The following is a 21346-nucleotide window of genomic DNA, read 5'->3' as shown; positions in this document are numbered from 1 at the left end:
TCATGGGAAATACTATCCAACATATATGAGGGAATACAAATTAGTTTCTAATTGACGTGTTAAATTTTTCCTCTTTAAGCAGTTTTTAAATTTAAGCAAAAAATAGGTAAAGCTGTGCTGGTCTTCATCATTGTTTCCTCTGGTTTATTGGAATAAGCAAAGTTATTTAAATCCAGCCAAGTATTTAGGTCTAGTTTTAATAAAACACCAGATTAAGCCTACAGACTAGACAAATTAGCCAGAAACTGTTTATTCAGAGAAAGGATGTATGTTACAAAGAGCACAGATATGCAGGATCATGAGAAATGCATGCAAATCCTGGGAAGAATGGGAATGCTCCAGCAACCTATGATTACTTTGCATAATTGACTCCATCTCAATGAATCTGAAATTTAGCTTTCAGTTTTTCATAATTGTACATTTATAGTAACATGCTTCAATAACTTTAAAATGAAACAAATTACTGTTAAATATCTGTACTATACATTTAAATCATTTTAAAGAACTTAAGTATCTACATCAAGATATTTATATAGATACCATTATAAAATAAATATATTAAAATTAAAAGGGTATATGATTTGCATTTAATATGATTTAGTGTACATAAATTCTTAATTCCAACTTAGTAACTTTAGTGAATCACATCTGAATGTTTATTTTCTACATGATGGACCCTGCTAAAAATGTCATGATATAACATCCTTATAGTTCTGCTGATAACCATATAATATTTGTTGCTGTTAAGGATCAATTTAAAATGACACTCTACACTGAGTTAAGATACTTTTTGAAATATTATTTTACTTCAAGTCCAATTTTAGCTCCAGAGAAGGCAGTGATGTCTTAAAGGCTTGAACAATTTTTTCTTTTTCTTTTACTCCAGGAAGATCACTTAGAAACAAATACTTGAGGTTCCTGTAAAAAGAAGAAAATTTTAAAAGTTAATGTAATTTGATCTTTACTCTCATAGCATTAAAAATAAATTTGTTTTATTGGCTTTTTAAGAAAGTACACACAGTACGTGTTCATATCATCCTACACATTCAAAATGACTTTTAGAACAGTAGTCCTAGAGTACTACTTTAAATGAAATTCATGCTAGGAACTAATCTAGACTTTGGAAAGTTTAGTTGTTCTGGTTATGTCAATAATTCTGCTGAGTTTTTCCAAATATGTATATTATGGCATAGAACTCCTTTGCATGTTAAATATAAAATATGACATCAGTTGTAGTTATGATTTTTTGAATCTGACACTAAAAGTAAAAACAAAGCAAAAATAAACAAGTGGAAATACATCAAGTTGAAAGGCTTCTGCACAGCAAAGAAAACCATTAACAAAATGAAAAGGCAACCTACTGAACAGGAGAAAATGTCTGCAAGTCATATATCTGATAAGGGGCTAATATCCAAAATATATAAGCTCATACAACTCAACAGCAAAAAAACCTGAACAATGCAATTTTTAAAATGGGCAAAATATCTGAATAGACATTTTTCCAAAGAGGGCATACAGATGGAGAACAGGTACATGAAAAGATACTCTACATCATTATCAGGGAAATGCAAATCAAACCACAATGAGACCGCACCCTACACTTGTTAGAATGGCTGTTATCAAAAAGACTAGAAATAAGCGTTGGCGAGGATGTAGAGGGAAGAGAATCTTTGTGCATGGTTGAGGGGAGTGTAAATTGGGGCAGTCATATGAAAAACAGCATAAAGATTCCTCAAAAAATTAAAAAAGAACTACCATGCTGCTGCTGCTGCTGCTGCTAAGTCGCTTCAGTTGTGTCCAACTCTGTGCGACCCCATAGACGGCAGCCCACCAGGCTTCCCCGTCCCTGGGATTCTCCAGGCAAGAACACTGGAGTGGGTTGCCATTGCCTTCTCCAATGCAGGAAAGTGAAAAGTGAAAGTGAATTTGCAGAGTCTTGTCCGACTCTTAGCGACCCCATGGACTGTGGCCCACCAGGCTCCTCCATCCATGGGATTTTCCAGGCAAGAGTACTGGAGTGGGGTGCCATTGCCTTCTCCGTATGATTCAACAATTCTATGTTTCAGTATTTATCTGAAGAAAACAAAAACGCTAACTCAACAAGACATCTGCACACCCATGTTCAGGGCAGCATTATTTACAATAGTCAATATACAGAAACAACCTAAAAGTCCACTGATGGGTCAGTGGATAAAGAAAATACAGTATATGCATATATGTAGTACTGAGCCATAAAAAATAATAAAATTCTGTATTAGCAACAAACCAGATAGACCTTGAGGGTATTATGCTAAGTGAAATAAGTCAGAGAGAGAGAGACAAATACTGTATGATCGCCTATATGTGGAAGCTAAAAATAAAGAAGCAAGCTCACAGATACACAAAACAGATTGGTGGTTATTGCCAAGCCGGGGTGAGAAGCAGGAGAATGGGTGAACTGTGTTATGTTTCTGCTTTTATTTTAAATGAAATTGAATTTTTAAAATATGAATCTTAACCTAGAAAGGAAAAGAAACTGGGGAAGTTCTTAAAACAACTCAAGTTTCTGTTACGAGATGAAGCCACAAAGCCTGAACTAATGTAAGAGACAAACAATCTTGTACTTTTGGTTCTAATGTTTAAGATTTCTCAAACTTCCTGTGATGCTGAGGTTATTGGCAGACCATGGGGGAAAAATACTTTAAAGGATGAGGAGGAAGTATAATAGCTGATGTTTACTGAGAGCACCAACAACTTTAATAGGCATCATGCTAGGTGCTTTATGTAATTGATTTTTTAAAAAAAGATGCTTCCTAAAAAATGCAATACAACTATAAGATATTAAAGTTGATAATTTCAACTGTTTTAAAGTATTGTGGCTGAAGGTTAAATCATTTTTTTAAATTCTGTTTTTCAGAATTAAGAAAAGATACCATTTATCAACTGTTTTAAATTCTGATTATTCACCTTAACATGATTATCAAGTTTCCATTCTGACACTAACCACCTACCTGAAATGATGCAAAGCAATGATACCTTTGTCTGTGACATTCCCACATGAAATTATTTCCATTTCCAACATGCTTTTTTGTAAATTTTCAAGTTGGCTAAGTCTCTCCAAACAACCATCCTCAATATAGTGACACTTGCATAGTCTTATTTTTTCAACATACTGTAGGCCTTCTGGAGGGGAAAAAAGCACAGTTTAAGAACCTGCTTTACCATTAAGATGATCAACTGTCCTGGTTTGCCCAGGACTGTTCTGGTGTCAGGACTGAAAGTCCTAAGTCCTAGGAAACCTCTTAATCCCAGGAAAACTGGAACAATTAGTCACCCTATTAACCACACAAAGTATTCCCTACATGGATTGTGCTGACAGACAGAGCCATTCTACAGTCAGATGCCCATGCACTGAGGAATAAAATGCCCACACAAGCAGAGGCTGTGTGGATATAATTATTTCTACATTAGTCAGGGTTACTCAATGACAGAAGTTTGACAAAGACAGTTTGACAAACAAGACCTTAAATATTAAGTTGATAAACCACAGCTTGGTTTGGAGAGAAAGGAGAGGAGGGTACTTGTAACCTCTATTTAACTTAAAAATAAATATCATACACAAGAAGATACAAGCTGGATTGGACTGAAAAGGGTGAGAAGGACACCCATATGACTATAAGAGTTTCAAGTGCAACCAAAGGTCATTGCAAATCACCTGCATTTCCCATAACAAATGGTGGAGGACTTACCCATGTGATCAAATCCGATGCTCATGATACAGGAATCAGTGGCGTCAATCGCCTGAATCTTGTACTTGTCCAGAGGGCCTGTTGGGAGATGGTTGTAGTCCTTCTGCCACCTCTGCTGGCCGTGGTAGCGCACCATGGCCCCGCAGCGCAGCAGCCACTCTGACGCTGCCCTGTCAGGGCCCACGTCCCTGATGCGGTCATGATCCACTCTGTGGGGACGAGGACAAAAGCAGGTAGCTTTAACTATAGTCACTAGCTTCTTAGCTATGTTCACCAACGTAAATATGGAATAGCAACTACTTTTCATTTCCCGTGATGAGGGAGATAAATCCATGAAAAGAAAATATTCAATGGTAGCTCTACTTGCTACCATTTTTGCTTTTGTTTTCAAGTGAACACTGTCAAAGCATTTTTTTTTTTTAAATCTGAGTTTATCAGGCAGACATGGGTCTTCATTGACTCGTATGCAGCATAGTAGCTTGACTCCAGGAGATACTCAGTAACTATGTATTGAACGAATGACAACACTTGGTTATAATTTTTATTAATGATAAAAGATTTAAAAAGAGAATAATTTTGAACATTTGTTCAAATTAATGTCCTTAAGTGATCTTTATTAATTTTTACTTATGCCTTTTTCTCTAGTTAGTGGTATTAATGCTGTATTAAGCAATGAGGAGGTTAGTTTTGCCAGTTTCAAAATAAGCATGCCACCAAATAACATTTTTAAAACTTGAATTCACTTGATGGTATTCAAAAGGTTAACTACATTGCTTAAGTCACAGAATAAAATATTCTAACATTATTGAGCTTTTCTGATTATAAAAATAATAAAAGATCATTTTTAAAAGCTTGAAAGGCACTGAAAGAATGAATAAAAAGAATCACTGAAGTCCTGTAACCCAGTCAGTCACAGTTAATATTTTATAACATCTCTTTTTGGTCTTAATTCAATTTTTTTTAAAGAAAATTAGGGTCATACTGCATACACAACACAAATAACATCTGAAATATAAGAAAACCAAATTAGCCACTGGGAACTCATCGAGCTGAAACAATCCCCATGTTTCTTCACTTTAGTATGGGTAACTTACTTGTTAAACACTGCATTCAACCAGCCCCAGAAGTATCGGGAGTCACGTGACCATGGGAGTTTCTTTAAGCCACAGAGCTGCTGGGAAATTTTTCCAAACAGCATCATTTGCTCTAGACACATAAAATAGTATTCATATTAGATCATCAGTTGGCAATCAGAATCCATACATACAGTAACTTACTTCACAACTTCAGACTCAATGTTCTTGTGATGATAAACCTGACTCATTTACCCCTCAATAGTTATTGAGCAAGTTACTACTGTTTGTTTTCTTGGTTTCTTTTGCCGCAAAGGAGAGGCCAAATTGGATGGTCTCTATGGTTCCTCCCAGCCTTGACATTAAGTTATACTTGTTCGAGCTTCAATTGGAGTCCGCCTACAGTGGCGCCACCTGGTGTCCATTCAGGTAGTGCAGTTACAGATTTACCGAAACCAGTTCCAGTCCCACGGAGAAGGCAATGGCACCCCACTCCAGTACTCTTGCCTGCAAAATCCCATGGGTGGAGGAGCCTGGTAGGCTGCAGTCCATGGAGTCGCCAAGAGTCCGACACGACTAAGCGACTTCCCTTTCACTTTTCACTTTCATGCATTGGAGAAGGAAATGGCAACCCACTCCAGTGTTCTTGCCTGGAGAATCCCAGGGACAGTGGAGCCTGGTGGGCTGCTGTCTATGGGGTCGCACAGAGTCGGACACGACTGAAGTGACTTAGCAGCAGCAGTAGTTCCAGTCCCAATCCACATTTCCAGTATCAAAATGACAAACTAAAATCATCTAAGGGTCAATGTATCAAGGTTAAGACACTTAGATCCAGAAAAGGAGTGGAATCATGGAAATAGATCTTCCTATGACAAGAATTGATGCTTTTGAACTGTGGTGTTGGAGAAGACTCTTGAGAGTCCCTTGGACTGCAAAGAGATCCAACCACCTGGGAATGCCAGCTGTTCTTTGGAAGGAATGATGCTAAAGCTGAAACTCCAGTACTTTGGCCACCTCATGCGAAGAGTTGACTCAATGAAAAAGACTCTGATGCTGGGAGGGATTGAGGGCAGGAGGAAAGGGGATAACAGAGGGTGAGATGGCTGGATGGCATCACCGACTCGATGGACGTGAGTTTGAGTGAACTCTGGGAGATGGTGATGGACAGGGAGGCCTAGCGTGCTGCGATTCATGGGGTCACAAAGAGTCAGACATGACTGAGCGACTGAACTGAAGTGAACTGATGACAAGATTGTAAGTAGCCCCCAGAACAGTGCAAACCAAGAACTATGCCAGGGCAGCTGGGAAAGAGTAGACAAGCAACTTAACCTCTCTGACCCTTGGTTTTCTCATTTATAAAATGAGATGATTGGCACAGATGATTTCCAGCTGTAAAAATCAATAACCATGAGTTGAGAAAGTGATTTCGGAACTGGGTCTCAACGTGACTTATGGTGCCAGGTGGAGGGGGGTGAAACACAGACAAATGATACACTGTCTTTGAAGAGCTGACAACTTAATGCAGGGTAGAGTGAGCTAAAACAAGTCACCAGGTAGTTAAAATAAATGATGGAGCCTGAAAAATACCTCAAAAGAGTTAAAGACAAACAAGGATTTCAACAGACAAAGATGCCAAGAAAAGGTAGGTCAGGTGACTAGCTGTGGTGGGAACGTTTAAGACTTATTGTCGTTCAGTTGGCTTAGAACATGGGGGTCATGAGGAGACAGACAATGTACACAGTCCCAACAGGAAGGGTCTCCTGTGATCAGCCAGAGAATTTGGCTTCTGCAGGTAGCTAGCAGTCACTGAGCTTTCAGCACAGAGCACTGGCATGGTCAGAACTATGCTTCAGGAAGATTACTCAGACAGCAGCAGCAAGAATGAGGGCCATTCAGAGATGAGGAAACTGAAGCCCCGATATTAAGTAACTCACTGACACCCTAAAATCCTGGAAGAAGGTGGGGGTATTAATAAATGCGTGTCTTTAAAGGGACTTGCCCAGTGTTTCTGGGCTAATTGTTTGCAATGCAGTGCTGAAACCTGAACCTAGCTTTTGCTCTAATTAGTCAATGGCTCTTTCTTCAGTCCTTGAATGGTTCTAGAACTCAAGAAAAAGAAGAGAACTAGAGAGTCCTGAGAGGGAACCACCTTAGAGCTGAGGAAATGCCCGAGGATGTTGAGGCTGTGAACAATGAGAGCTGAGGTCTGAGGACAGGACCCTGGGGTCATCTACTACCTTCTTCCCTGCTTTTCCGCCATTACTCCGCCTTCATTACTACACACGTGTCCCCGCGCTATAAATACTTCCTCCCACATTCTCAGATCTTCCCTGCTTTTGATTAAATCTCTCACCACCCGTGCCCACTTCAGTAACTCCTTTGGCTGCCAACCATATTTACAAATTGGGTCTTTCTGAATTCATCTCAGGCTGTTCCCTCCTAGTTCCCTCCTAGAGTCCTCCCTGCCCGCCCCTAGAATCCTATGAAAATCTTTCCCAACCTCAAGACTTTATTCAAATACCACCTCCATCCATCTATTCATTCATGCAATATTTAAAGTATGCAGAGCAAAAGGAAGAGCAAAAATCACACATTCATTTCAATTATTCCTAACACCAGGCACAGCACCATCCCCTAATGCAAGTTAAATAAATACTTGGAATTAACAATCTTCAATGGCTGATGAATTTTCGTGCAGAAACAAAGAAACTGTCATTAAGCAGAAAAATTAGAGAAGTATGAAAACTGAAGTCACTTGATTCATTTTGGTCAACCTTATATTTCAGCTTAAGAAAAAGACCAAATTTACTTCAGCTTATGATCTCTAGAAATACTGGATATTATATTCAAAATAATTTAAACATGAAAATTTTTATTTTTCAGTAAACCTAAAAAAATAACTGGTAGGTTTTTGCATTCTCAACTGTAATTTTGTTAAAATTGATACTGGGAATTTCAAATGAATTCAAGCAGCTATCTCTAAGAAAGCTTTCTAGAGGGAAAGAGGAGACCTCTGGTGGTGAGTTGGTGAATTTAACTTTAATAAATTAAAAGAAGGGCTTCCGGGAAGGCTCAGCAGATAAGGAATCTAACTGCAATGCAGGAGACACAGGAGACTCAGGTTTGATTCCTAGATAGGGAAAATCCCCTGGAGAAGGAAATGGCAACCCACTTTAGCATTCTTGCCTGGAAAATTCCATGGACAGAAGAATCTGGCAGGCCACAGTCCATGGGGTCGCAGTCAGACACAACTGAGTGACCAGGCACACAAATTAAAAGAAACCACTCAAATTCAAGTTAAAAAATAAACATTACTAAGCTACTGCTGTGATAACTCAGGAATTCAAATTATTTTAAAAATTCTTCTTACTATCATAACATGGCTTGGAGCCGTAAGTTTTTTTTTAAAAGATGTTTCCAAAAGTTGATAGTAAGTTTGTGACTTAGAGAAAGCCAGACCTCTAATGTGTGCCTCAAAATAGGAGATGGAGAGTTCTCCAAGTTGCATAAAAACAAGTTTCTTTTAAACAGTGCAAGTTCTCTTTTTATATATTAAACAAAATTACTTAGGTGGGCTATTCAAAATGATGGCTAACTTAAGGGTCAAAAAGACTAAACTAGCCAACCTGTTCTTGAGGGCAGTGAAAGTGTGGAGAGAAGGGTGAGGTGGTATCAGAATTGGGGAGTTTTCCCCCCAGATTATAACCCCACTTCACTGGAAATCATCCATTACTGATGCCAGTTCTTATTCCTGATGTATCTAGAGTCTAGTGAAATAGAGTGACAGAGCACTTCCTTAGGAATTAGAAGCCAAAGTCACCCTAGGCCAGTATCACTTGACACTCACTGAACTAACTTCTTATGGGTTCTGACCTAGATGGAAGGTGAACATGAATTCTTAGCTTCAGGAGGATGTGGTAGCCAGAAAACAAATGTCTCTAGCCAAAGACATTACAGGGTCAATGAATGTAAGGTGAGCTCTTGATTTGAGATAATCGAGATGAAACAAATTAATGTACAGTCAAGACTAGGTGAGAAGCTAAGCAGAGAAAATTTTATAAAAGTACATGTGTATTTTGAGTTCTTTCACTTTGCTAAACTAGGAAGTACAAGCTCAAAGCTCAAAATCACAGAAGAGTAAAACAGTCACTACTATGGACTGATTCATGAAACCCTGACCACAGACCCTAGATTGTAGAATTCTATACTCAACCTAAGGAGCCTGGTGGGCTGCAGTCCATGGGGCCACTGAGGGTCGGACATGACTGAGCGACTTCACTATCACTTTTCACTTTCATGCACTGGAGAAGGAAATGGCAACCCACTCCAGCGCTCTTGCCTGGAGAATCCCAGGGACGGGGGAGCCTGGTGGGCTGCCGTCTGTGGGGTCACACAGAGTCGGACACGACTGAAGTGACTTAGCAGCAGCATACTCAACCTAGTAACAAATCAACTACAATCCTGTGCAATGGTTAAAATAAAAAACAGTGATAGTACCAAAAGCTGGCGACACTGAAGAGGAACTCGATCACTCAACATTGCTGGTGGGAATGTAAAATGGTACAGCCACTCTGGAAAGGAGTTTGGCACTTTCTTACAAAGCTAAACATGTGATTATCAGATGACCCAGCAATTGGACTCTTGGGCATTTATCCCAGAGAAATAAAAACAGGCTCACACAAAAAGCTGTACACTAAGTTTTATAGCAGCTTTATTCGAATAGTGAAAAAAACTAGAAGTAACTCAGATATCCTCCAAAGGGTGAATGGTTTAAGCATGTTGTGGTACATTCATACCATGAAATATTTCTCGGCAATAAGACAGAATGAACTATCAATACAGGCAACAATTTGGATGGATCTCATGGGATAATGCTAAGTGAAAAAGTCAATTCCAAAAAGTTGCATACTATATAATTTTGTTTATGTAACATTATTGGCATGTCAAAATTTTAGAAAGTGAGAACAGAATGGGGAAGAGGGTGCCTTGCTGGAGGGATCTTGGTGGTGATGGATCTGTGCTGTAGCTTGCCTGTGACGGATACAACATTCTACACATGGGGAGGTCCCTGGCAGTCCAGTGGTTGGGACACTCTCACTGCCAGGGGTCAGGGTTCTATCCATAGTCAGAGAACTAAGATTCCACAAGCCCCACTGCATGACCAAAAATAATAATAAGAAGAATCTATACAGGTGTGATAAAATATGTACAGGACTAAACACACACACAAATGCAAAACAGCTATCTGAATAAGATCCATGGGCTGCTCCTGGTTATGTTGTTGTATCAAACTTTTACAAGATGTTACTATTTGAGAAGACTGGGTAAAGGGTACACAGGATCTCTACTGTTTCTTACAACTGCATGGAAATCTACAATTAACTCAAAATTCAAAATATTAAAAAATTTTCTAATTAAAAACTAAAAAATGAATATCTTATTTTTCATTTGTGATGAACAAGCAGGCAACATTCCACATTATTTTCACAAATAAAGAAAATATGCATAACTATCCAGGTGATAAAAACCATATAAACATAATAAAAACCATCATTTTATTGAGCTCTTAAAGGGCTTCCCTGGTGGCTCAGACGGTAAAACGTCTGCCTGCAATGCGGGAGACCTGGGTTCGATGCCTGGATCAGGAAGATCCTCTGGAGAAGGAAATGGCAACCCACTCCAGTATTCTTGCCTGGAAAATATCATGGATGGAGCCTGGTAGGCTACAGTCCATGGGGTCGCAAAGAGTCGGACACGACTGAGCGACTTCACTTTACTGTGCTTAATCTGATGAGTCTTATCTTGCTCATAGGACAAAAGTCCTATGAGAGGGACCCTACATCACTCATAGTTCACAGAGGAGGGGCTAAGGGAAAGGGGTGACTCCACTTTCCCAAGCTATGCGACTAATAACTGGAGCCAAATTCAGACAGGCAAGTGTAAGTCCTTCCAGCAATAAAGTTAGTGCCCATGGGATGATTAATGGTGTCCGACTCCTTCCCACTCCATGGACTGCAGGCCGCCAGGCTCCTCTCCACAGACTTTTCCAGGCAAAAGTACTGGAGTGGGTTGCCATTTCCTACTCCAGGGAATCTTCTGGACCCAGGGACTGAAACTGCGCCATCTGCATTGGCACTGGAGGCATATTCTTTACCACTGCTCCATCTGCTAAATCCAAATAAAGTAATACAGTTACATCGTTCTATTTTTGTTTTGCTCAGCTGTCCTGACCCTAAAAATTAAAAAAAAAAAACCAAAAACTTCCATCAAACACTGACAACAGGTGTTAGGCACAGAACTAATCTAACACAGGCCTTTCAGAGATTACACAGCCTGCTTCCCTCATTTTACAGCTAAACAGGGGTGAAGTGACATGCACAGGTGAATCACTGTTTCTAGGCCCGCAAAGCATATTTAAAACTACATGTCAGTCCAGTATTAAAAAAAAAAAAGGAAACAGATCGCTAAATGACGGCAGAGACCGAGCCGTCTGTTTCATTTATTCGCTCAATATTTACAAGACCAATAATGAATGACATGTCAGGAGCCACATATATGGATGGCCAGAAAACAGCAGACTATCAGGCGTCGCCATGACAGAGCCTCCGTCTGGAGAAGGGTAGGGCTGGACAGTGCCCTTCAGTGAGCACTTCGCTCTGTAGGAGACTCGTTGGAGACAGAGGTTCTCCGCAAGGAGCCGCTAGGGACGTGGGGAGGGGCTAGGAAAAGGCGAGGTTGAGAGGGCGGAGCCACGAGAGACGCGGGGAGGGGTCGAGGGGGCGGGGCCTAGCTGGAGGAAAGGAGGGCTTCTGGGCCTGCCCAAACGAGAATTTTCACCATCGTCATCCCCAGACTTTCTCCTGCGGCGCCAAGTCCGCTGGGCTGTGCAGGTCGAGGACGCGTGACTCGGCGGGCCAGATTTTCAGTTAGCCAAGCGATGGGAGAAGGGAAAGGGGAGAGGGTGACCACGACTAGTCCCGCCCCTCTCGGGGCCTAGCTCCTCTACTCACAGCGTCAAAAGGAAGGAGCAAGCTGGCGTCCCCAGCGTCTACGGCGGCGCAGGCCTGCCCTTCGCCCTCCGCCGCGCGCGTCTATTGGCCACTGGCGGCTGCGCCCACGTGGGGCGAAGGCGCTCCCTTCATTGGGCTCTGCTTGGGGGGCGGGTCTAGAGGGCGCTGGGACCCGGGCATTGCAGGTCTCAAGGGCTGGCTTCTAGAGCTTGAGGCAGGGAAAGGGGGGCAGGCGATGGTACCAGCACTGCGTTACCTGGGCAGTGTCTGCGGACGGGCCCGCGGGATTTTCCCCGGGGGCTTCTCCGCGGCGCACACACCCGCGTCGGGGAAATCCCGGCTGTTGTGCCAGGGTGGCCGCAGAGCCAGCACCAGGTGAGTACCCGCTGGCCCGCCCCCCGCGGTCTGCGCTGCCTCTCTTGGAGGTGCCTAGTGCTGGACCTCTGCCTCTGCTCTTCTTCGCTGTCCTCGACGAGAGAGAAGGTCGGGATCCTGTGAAGCCCGGGCTCCAGCCTCAGATCCCAGGAGCTACCTGCCTGGATCCCTCGTAGGCTTGTGGGCCAGAGAAGAATAAGAAAGGCAGTGTCGAGTAGAGGTCAAGAACAGTCCTGGCTTTGAATACGACTCCACCGCTTCCCATTCAACCCTGGGCGGGTTACTTAAGCTCCTTTAAGGCTCAGTTGTGAATTGGAACCTAGTCTCTCGCGCAAGTGGTCGTTTTGAGGATTACAAGGACCTCACACACTGTAAGCAATCAAATGTGCTGTTTGTTCGCTGGCTTTCCTGATGTTACTTGGAACATCTGAAACCGGTCTTAAGTCAGTCAGTTCCTGGCACACACACGGCTGCATAGAGTTGCCGTATGAGAAGCAGCTCAGCTGCTAATCAAACCCTGCAGAATTCAGCGTCCTGTGATTTGAAATGTGGAGATCACGTATGAAATTACCGTTTTTTACCTGCTCTCTGTATGGGGAGTGGTTTATGCGAAGGTTTCAAAGCTGAAAAGCTCTTGGCTCTTTTTCGGGAACTAGCATGTGGGCAACATGAGTGTGAGGAGCTTGGCGGAACAGAGGATGGTGTGGAAAGACACCGGAGAAGGGTTACATCACAGCAGAGGTTTTGCTTTAACTGCACGTGGAATTTTATTCTAAGGGCGCTGGGAGACTTTTAAAGACGTGATTAAATGTTGATGTTTCAAAAGTTGATTCTGGCTGCTGTGTATTAGTGGATTGGAGGGGAATTAGTGTGGAATAGGATTTGTGATTCATCGTGGGGTATGTAGACTGTTCTTTTGGGAACCTTTTCTTAAGGGAAGAAAAGTAAGGTTAGTGAAGGTTTTGTTTATACTTTTTTTTATTTTGAAATGATTAAAGATCCATAGGAAGTCCCCCTCCCAAAAAAACCCCCACAAAAACCCAGACCAGATAGCTCTCATGTACCCTTCTTCACCCAATTTGCTCCAATGTCTTACCTAACTGTAATAACACTGTCAAAACCAGGAAAATGATATTAGCACAATCCATAGACCTTGTTCAGATTTTCATCAGTTTTACATGCACTCGTTTTTTAAAATTGCTTCACTACTTACAGACTTTATTCTATATAACAGTTAGTATCTTAAAAGATTATTTTGAAAATTGAAATTACATTAGGTAGATAGATTTGGGGGAGAATTGCTTCTTTATAATTTTGAGTTTTCCCATCCATGAACTTGGCATATCTTTTCATTTATGCATACTCATTTGTTATTTAGGAGCTTCCCAGGTGGCTCAGTAAAAGAATCTACTTGTCAGTGCAGGAGTGGGAGGAGACACAGGTTTGATCTCTGGGTCCAGAATATCCCCTGGAGGAGGAAATGGCAACCCACTCCAGTATTCTTGCCAGGATAATCCCATGGACAGAGGAGTATACTCCGTGGGGTTGCAAAGAGTTGGACATGACTGAGCATTCACACATGCATGCCTTTGTTATTTAATAAAGTTTAATTTTTTCTCTGTGAAGTTCTTTTTCTCTTTAGTTAATTCTTAGATTCCCTTATTGCTTTGTTGCTATGATAAATAGTATCTTATTTTATATTCTTTCAGCTAGATTTTACTTGTATAGAATATGCTTTTTTTTTTTTTTAATGCTTTTTTGTATTTCTTATCCAGTTTTGGGGATTTCCCTGGTGGCTCAGATGGTAAAGCCTCTGCCTGCAATGCAGGAGACCTGGCTTCAGTCCCTCGGTTGGGAAGATCCCGTGGAGAAGGAAATGGCAACCCTCTCCAATATTCTTGCCTGGGAAATTCCATGGACAGAGGAGCCTGGCAGGCTACAGTCCATGGTGTCACTAAGAGCCGGACGTGATTTGGAAACTAACACTTTATCACTTTAGGGCCTTCCCAGGTGGCTCAGTGGTAAAGAATCTGCCTGCCAAGTAAGAGACACGAGTTCAATCTCTGAATAGGAAAGATGCCTTGGAGAAGGAAATGGCAACCCACTCCAGCATCCTTGCCTGGGAAATCCCATGGACAGAGGATCCAGTCCATGGGGTCACAAAAGAGACAGACATGACTTAGCGACTAAACAACACCAACATCCAGTTTTGGAACCTGAGTCATAGGTACTTCATAAAATGAGTTAGGAAGTCTTCAGCTTTTTAAATTTTTCTGGAACATCTTCGATGATAGAGATTATCCATTCCTTAAAATTTTGGTAAAATTTACACACGTGTGTGTATGTGTGTTTAGGTAGAAAGCCTCTGATGACTAATTTATAGCAATTGATTCAAAACTTCTATTTCTTCTTGTCTCAGTAATTTCGCTTGAGTCCCTCACCCCATTTCATCTATGTTATCAAATTTATTAGCACATAGATCTTCATGATGTTCTTTGATTATGTTTAAGATCATTGTCATGTCTTTACATGTTTTTCCTTATTCTGTTATATATATTTGAGTCATCTCACTTTTCTCCTCATTACTATTGCCAGAGATTTGTCTACTTTATAAATCTTTTCAAATAAAGGATTTTTCTTCGTTATATTTTGTTATATATATGTTTGTTTTATATATTATGTATCTTTATATATTTGTTTTCCTTATTGTATTTAACTTCTTGAGTTGATAACTCATTAAATTTTGGTACAGTAGTATTTTTAGGAGTGTCTCTTGCATGTTAAAGTTCCTGTAACCTTTTTTATCTAAGAATATCTTTATTGAATCCTCATATTTAAATGATACAGTTTAACTCTAGGTTAGAAATCCTTTTTTTCTTCTTGAAACTACTACTTCATTGACTTCTTGTTTTGTTGTTGTTGTTATTGTTTTTGTTTTGTTTACTGTTTTTTTTTTTTTACTTCTTTTGTTTGCTTGTTTGCTTTTTGTCTTTTGCCTACAACGTGCAGCATGTGGGACTTTATTTCCCAGACCTGGGGTGGAAGCCTCACCTTCTGTATTGGCAGTGCAGTCTTAACTACTGGACCACCAAGGAAGTAGCTCTAGTGACTTATGGATTTCATTGTTACAATTTAGAAATCTGATGTCAAGTGAATTCATATTAAAAAATTTTTTTTTCTTATATTGGAGCATAGTTGATTAACAATGTTGTGTTAGTTTCAGGTATACAGCAAAGTGATGCAGTTATATACATACATGTATCTGTTCTTTTTCTAATTCTTTTTCCGTTATCTTATTACAGAATATTGAGCAGAGTTTCCTGTAGGTCCTTGCTGGTTATCTATTTTAAATATTGCAGTGTGTACCTGCCAATCCCAAACTCCCAATCTATCCCTCCCCCCACCCATCTTACCCCCCTTGGTACCATTAGTTCATTCTCTAAGTCTGTCTTTCTGTTTTGTAATAAGTTCATTTGTACCATTTTTTTAGATTGCCCAATTAAGCAATGTATGATATTTGTCTTTATCTGACTTATTTCTCTTAGTATGATCATCTTCAGGTTCATCCATGTTGCTGCAAATGGCATTATTTCTTCTTTTTAATAACTGAGTAATATTCCATTGTATATATGCACCGCATCTTTGTCCATTCATTTGTTGATGGGCATTTCCGTTGCTTCATGACTTGCTATTGTAAACAGCTCTGCAGTGAACACTGGGGTGCGTGTATTCTTTTGAACAATGTTTTTCCCCAGATATATGCCAAAGAGTGCAGTTGCTAAGACATGTAGTAAGCACATGTTTAGTTTTTTAAGAAAAGGCCATACTATTTCCAGAGTGTCTGTACTATTTTACATTCCTACCAGTAATGTGTGAGTTGTTCCAGTTCTTCTCATCTTCATCAGCATTTGGTGTTATCACTTTAAAAAAAAAAGTCATTCTGATAGGGGTGTAGTGATATGTCATTGTAGTTTTAGTTTGCATTTCCTTAATGACTAAAGGTATATTTTCATGTACTTATTTGCCATGTTTATATCTATCTTCTTCGATGAAATGTTTGTTCATATCATTTGCCCATTCTCTAAATTACTTGTTTATTTCAAGAATTGAGTCCTTTGTCATATATATGGTTTGCAAGTGTTTTCTCCCAATTTGTTCATCTTCTTATCCCCTTAACAGAGTCTTTTGCAGAGCAAAAACTTTTAATTTTGATGAAGTCCAGTTTATCAGTTTTTTCTTTTATGGGTCATGCTTTTGATGTGAACTCTTCAAGTAGCCCTAGATACCAAAGATTTTCTCCTGTGTTTTCTTCTTAAAGTTTAATTGTGGGTATTTGCAGATATTTAAAAACTGAATTTTTTGGTTAGAATAATAGCATTGTGTGTGTGTTTTAAAGAACTCTTTTATAAATAACGTATTGGATATTTACAGATGATGTTTAGAATTTAGACTGAAATAATATAATGCAAGAGGGAGTGAAAAAAAAAAGTGGGCTGAAAAAGTGAAAGTGGCCATGTTCCTATAAAACCTAGATTTGTTGACCGTGAGATCAATGCTAATGGTAATTTTTTAAGCTTCGCACTGTGGAGTTAGACTATACATACCCTTTCTAATTTTTTAAATGATTGTGTAATCAGAGTTATCGTGACTAAAATTGGTTCTGAGCCCATTCCTGGATGACTTATTTCCTTAAGGTTTGATTTTCTCACTGTTTACTTCTAAGCAGAATAAAATAATTATGACTTTTTGCATACTAAGGTGTTAAAGACTTAATGGTAACTTGTCCTCAAAAATACTGCCCTTGAGGGACTTCCTGGTGGTGCAGTGGTTAAGACTCCATGCTTCCAATGCAGGGTATGTGGGTTAGGTCCCTAGTTGGGGAACTAAGATCCCACATGCTGTGCAATGTGGCCAGTCCCCCCACCTGCAAAAACCCAGAAACAAACAAAAAAGCACAAAAGAATACTGCACTTGAATTTTTGACAGTTAGTAGGGGAGAGTGTGATACTTAACCGAGTAACCGCTGATGGAGCCAGCTTATGCAGAGTGTAATGGAGACTTAGAGCAGCTTGGGCAACTAGCCATTCTGCCTGCTGGGTGTAGCTGATTAACTTTTAAAGCCAAATATCACAAAGCCCAGTAAACATTTGATTTTAATGATTACCATTAATAGTTTAATTGTTTATTGGTGATGAAAATGCGAAGTTTGATAAAATCTATTGTAAACATGTGTTACTTTAAAGATGGCTTTCTTTTAAAGCTCATTTGATATAGTCATTATTGGTGGCGGAATTGTGGGGCTTGCCTCTGCCAGAGCACTCATCCTGCGACATCCAGCTCTTTCCATTGGTGTTCTGGAGAAGGAGAAAAATTTAGGTATGTATGTTATGTTGCTTAACCCTAACACCTTTGAGCAAACTCTGGGAGATGGTGAAGGACAGGGAAGCCTGATGTACTGCAGTCCATGGGGCTGCCAAGAGTAGGACATGACTGAGCAACTGAACAACAATAAACCTGAACACCTGCTCATGTTGTCAGTTCTGCATCTTTCAATCTAAATGTCAATGCTAGTGTCCCAGTCTGGATTCTTCAAAAAGCAGAGCCTGGGACTAGAACTTGGGTACTGGATATTGGATACGGGCTTTCCTTGTGACTCAGCTGGTAAAGAATCTGCCTGCAATGCGGGAGACCTGGGTTCAATCCCTGGGTTGGGAAGATCCCCTGGAGAAGGGAAAGGATACCCACTCCAGTATTCTGGCCTGGAGAATTCCAGGGACTGTGTTAATCCATGGGGTTGCAGAGTCAGACGTGACTGAGTGACTTAAAAAAAAAAAAAAGGTAATTTGTGAGGTTATCCAAGGAAGCAGGAGTCAGTGGGTGGGGAGAGTAAACAGGGAAGGAGGGAAAATCTTGGGAAGGTGTGTTATCCAGGTTGAAGCTGTGAGCTTGATTCCACCGAGACCTCTGAGGAACTGCCTAATATCTCCCAGGATTGTGCCCTTGTGCCCTTGTGCCATTGTGCTCATGTGCCCTTCAACTTCTGTCCCTTTGTTTGAGGATTGTCCCTAGGGATGTTAAGTCCCTCTCCCCCAAAATTAGAGAACACCCTGGGGCAAAAGGCAGAGAGCCATATTGGGCCCTTGAAGTGGGTTGCTGGTGGTGAGGGGTGGGTTTGTACCCCAAAGTCATAGCTGAAGTCAGAGATGGGCTAGAGGGACCTGACACACATACTGTGGTTGGCTGCTGGGAAAGCTACCAGTGCTCCAGCTGGAAGAACAAACCCAGGCAGAGTTTTAAATAGTGTCTCTAATAGCTTCACCTCTAACTGTATTCCCCTACTTCTTGGGTTGTGAATGAATCTTGTGTGTACTTTCTGTTAAAGGTATTTCTCTTGTTCCATAGCTGTTCATCAGACCGGACACAATAGTGGTGTCATACATAGTGGGATTTATTATAAACCCGAATCTCTGAAAGCTAAATTATGTGTGCAAGGTGCAGCCCTCATCTACGAGTACTGTAACCAAAAGGGAATTTCCTACAAGCAATGTGGCAAGGTATGGCATTTTACTAGGCCCTTGACTTATTTATAAATAGTGTTTTCTTAGTAATCTTAAATGTTGATTTAAAAAATACCTGGCTTTTCTTTCTTTGTATCCATGTAATTTGCAAAATCTAGATGTTTCATATAAATGGGATCATGCAAAATGTTGTCTTTTGTGATTGGCTTCTTTCACTGAGTATAGTGTTTTCAGAGTTCATTCATCTTGCAGCATGAATCAGTACCTCATTCCTCTTTGTATTCCATTGGATCGATATAACACATTTTGTTTATCCATTTATCAGTTGATAGACATTTGGGTTGTTTCCACTTTTGGGCTACTGTGAATAATGCTGCTATGGACATTCATGTACAAGTTTTTGTGTGGACCTATGTTTTCCTTTCTGTCAGGTATATACCTAGGAGTAGAGTTGCTGGGTCATACAGAAACTATATGTTTAACATTTTGAAGAAGTGCCAAACTGTTCTCCAAAGTACTGTACTATTTTATATCCCCGTCAGCAATTAATGAGGATTCCAGTGTTTTTATATCCTCATGAACACCAGTTATTGTCTGCTTTATTTTAGCCATCGTGGAGGATGTGAAGTGCTATATCACTGTGGGTTTTTTTTATAATGAAGCTTAGTAATTAATAATGTTAAGCATCTTTCATGTACTTACTGGCCATTCATTTATCTTCTTTGAAGAGATACCTATTCAGATCTTGTGCCCATTTTAAAATTGAGTTATTTGTCTTTTTATTGTTGAGTTGTGTTATTTATATATTCTGAATATAGCCCCTTATCAGTTATATGTTATTTACTAAAATACTACTAAAATATTAAAATATTTTTATTTTAAAAATAAAATAATAGTAATGATGATATTTAAAATATTGCTAAATATTTTCTCCCATTCTGCAGATTTTCTTTTTACTTTCTTGATGGTATCCTTTGAAGCAGAGACACTTGATTTTGATGAAGTGTAGTTTATCTTTTTTTTTCTTTTGTTGCTTGTACCTTTAGTGTCATATCTAAGAAATATGCCAAACCTTAGATCATGAAAATTTGCTCCTGATTTTCTTCTAATATCAAAGCCTTAATTCTGATGTTTAGATCTTTAGTCCCTTTTCCTCCCCGAGATGAGTTGATTTAATTCTGAGTGGTACAGAATTGGAGCTAGAACAAAGACTAAAGAACAGACTTTGGCAGGATTCTAGGCTGGGTTTACTCTGACCTCACAGCTACGGTAGAAATGGCTAAATGAGAAGAACTAAAGAGAATATGAGCCGCTGTATGATTTCATTTTTTTAAACCTTAACAAAAGTTTGTTTTTAAATGTGTAACAGGCTTCAAGACAGTACTTCATTCTAACTATAGGTGGCAATAGACATGGCAGGGAATCGGGAATGGAATTAAGGATTACCATTGCCTCCAGCACAAAGAACAGCTTCCTTTTTTTTTTTTTAATATGTATTTTTATTTTTTGACTGCACCAAGCCTTAGTTGCAGCATGTGAGATCTAGTTCCCCCACCAGGGATCAAACCCAGGCCCCCTGCATTGGGAGAGCAGAGTATTAGCCACTAGACCACCAGGGAAGTCCCGAAAAGTGGTGTTTTGTTTTTTTTTCCTTGGCTGCACTGGGTCTTCCTCAGCTCACAGGCTTAGTTGCTCTGTAGCATGTGGGATCTTAGTTCTCCTTCCCTGACCAGGGATCAAACCCACATCCCGTGCACTCGAAGGTGGATTCTTAACCACTGGACCACCAGAGAAGTCCCCCAGTTTACTTTTTGACAGATTTCTTAATTCCTACTTTCTCCAGGAGGGCCTTCCCTGCAGCCTTTGCTTTTAGCTTCTCAAGTTTCTTTTGCTTCTCTCTTGCTTTTTGACCACGCTGTGTCTTGTGGCAGTGCTCTGGCTTTCGTGGTGGGGTGGACACTTCTGTAGCTGCCGTACATGGACTTAGTTGCCCTGCGGCATGCGGGATGGACTTAGTTGCCCTGTGGCATGCAGGATCCTGGTTCCCCCACCAGGAATCGAACTCCTGTCCCCTGCTTTGCCGGGCAGATTCTTAACCACTGGACCACCAGGGAACTCCCCTTCTGCTGCTTTTTTTGTTTCTGCTTGAATGCCCCATCAGCTTCATCCAGCTCCTTGGTCTGCTTCAGGTGCTTCTTACTGCCTTTGCAGCTGGCCTACCGCCCCTTCCCAGACCCGGCCACCAGAAGTAAAGCTCCCACCCCACCCCCTACACGTGTTCTACCAGTGTAGGTTCATTTTTTAATTAATTGTGGTATATGATGTAGGGAGGGGGTCCAACTTCATTCTTTGGCATGTGGATATCCAGTTGCCATTTGTTGAAAAAAGTGTTCTTTCTACAATACATTGTTTTGGCACCTGCATCAACACCCTGGACTGCAGCACGCCAGGATTCCCTGTGCATCACCAACTCCTGGAGCCTACTCAAACTCATGTCCATTGAGTCGGTGATGCCATCCAACCATCTCATCCTCTGTTGTCTCATTCTCTTCCAGCCTTCAATCTTTCCCAGCATCAGGGTCTTTCCCAGTGAGTCAGTTCTTCACATCAGGTGGCCAAAGTATTGGAGTTTCAGCTTCAGC

At 40.6% G+C, this 21346-nt stretch overlaps 2 protein-coding genes across 3 annotated transcripts in view; one reads left to right on the top strand and one right to left on the bottom strand.

Moving 5' to 3' along the window:
* Positions 1–234: 234 nt before the first annotated feature.
* On the bottom strand, positions 235–11904 carry ATP5S (ATP synthase, H+ transporting, mitochondrial Fo complex, subunit s (factor B)). Its single transcript, XM_010842251.1, has 5 exons — positions 11812–11904; positions 4823–4934; positions 3729–3937; positions 2991–3162; positions 235–918 (listed from the first exon to the last, which is right to left on the bottom strand). The coding sequence occupies exons 2-5, from the start codon at positions 4927–4929 to the stop codon at positions 804–806; spliced, it is 603 nt and encodes a 200-aa protein (XP_010840553.1). The 5' UTR covers positions 4930–4934; positions 11812–11904; the 3' UTR covers positions 235–803.
* Positions 11905–11970: 66 nt separating this feature from the next.
* Positions 11971–21346, top strand: part of L2HGDH (L-2-hydroxyglutarate dehydrogenase) — a 55340-nt gene continuing 45964 nt past the window's right edge. For both annotated transcript variants that reach the window (XR_825487.1, XM_010842252.1), the window contains exons 1-3: positions 11971–12186; positions 17447–17562; positions 18589–18740. Coding sequence is in view for 1 of the 2 variants with exons in the window: in XM_010842252.1 (XP_010840554.1) it covers positions 12047–12186; positions 17447–17562; positions 18589–18740 (408 nt within the window). In the remaining variant the exon portion in view is untranslated. The remainder of the gene's footprint in view (positions 12187–17446; positions 17563–18588; positions 18741–21346) is intronic.

The sequence above is a fragment of the Bison bison genome, unplaced genomic scaffold (assembly GCF_000754665.1).
Source record: "Bison bison bison isolate TAMUID 2011002044 unplaced genomic scaffold, Bison_UMD1.0 scf7180017864174, whole genome shotgun sequence".
NCBI classification, from domain to species: Eukaryota; Metazoa; Chordata; class Mammalia; order Artiodactyla; family Bovidae; genus Bison; species Bison bison.
The sequence above is the reverse complement of the archived record's forward strand: the minus strand, read 5'-3'. Positions and strand labels throughout refer to the sequence as shown.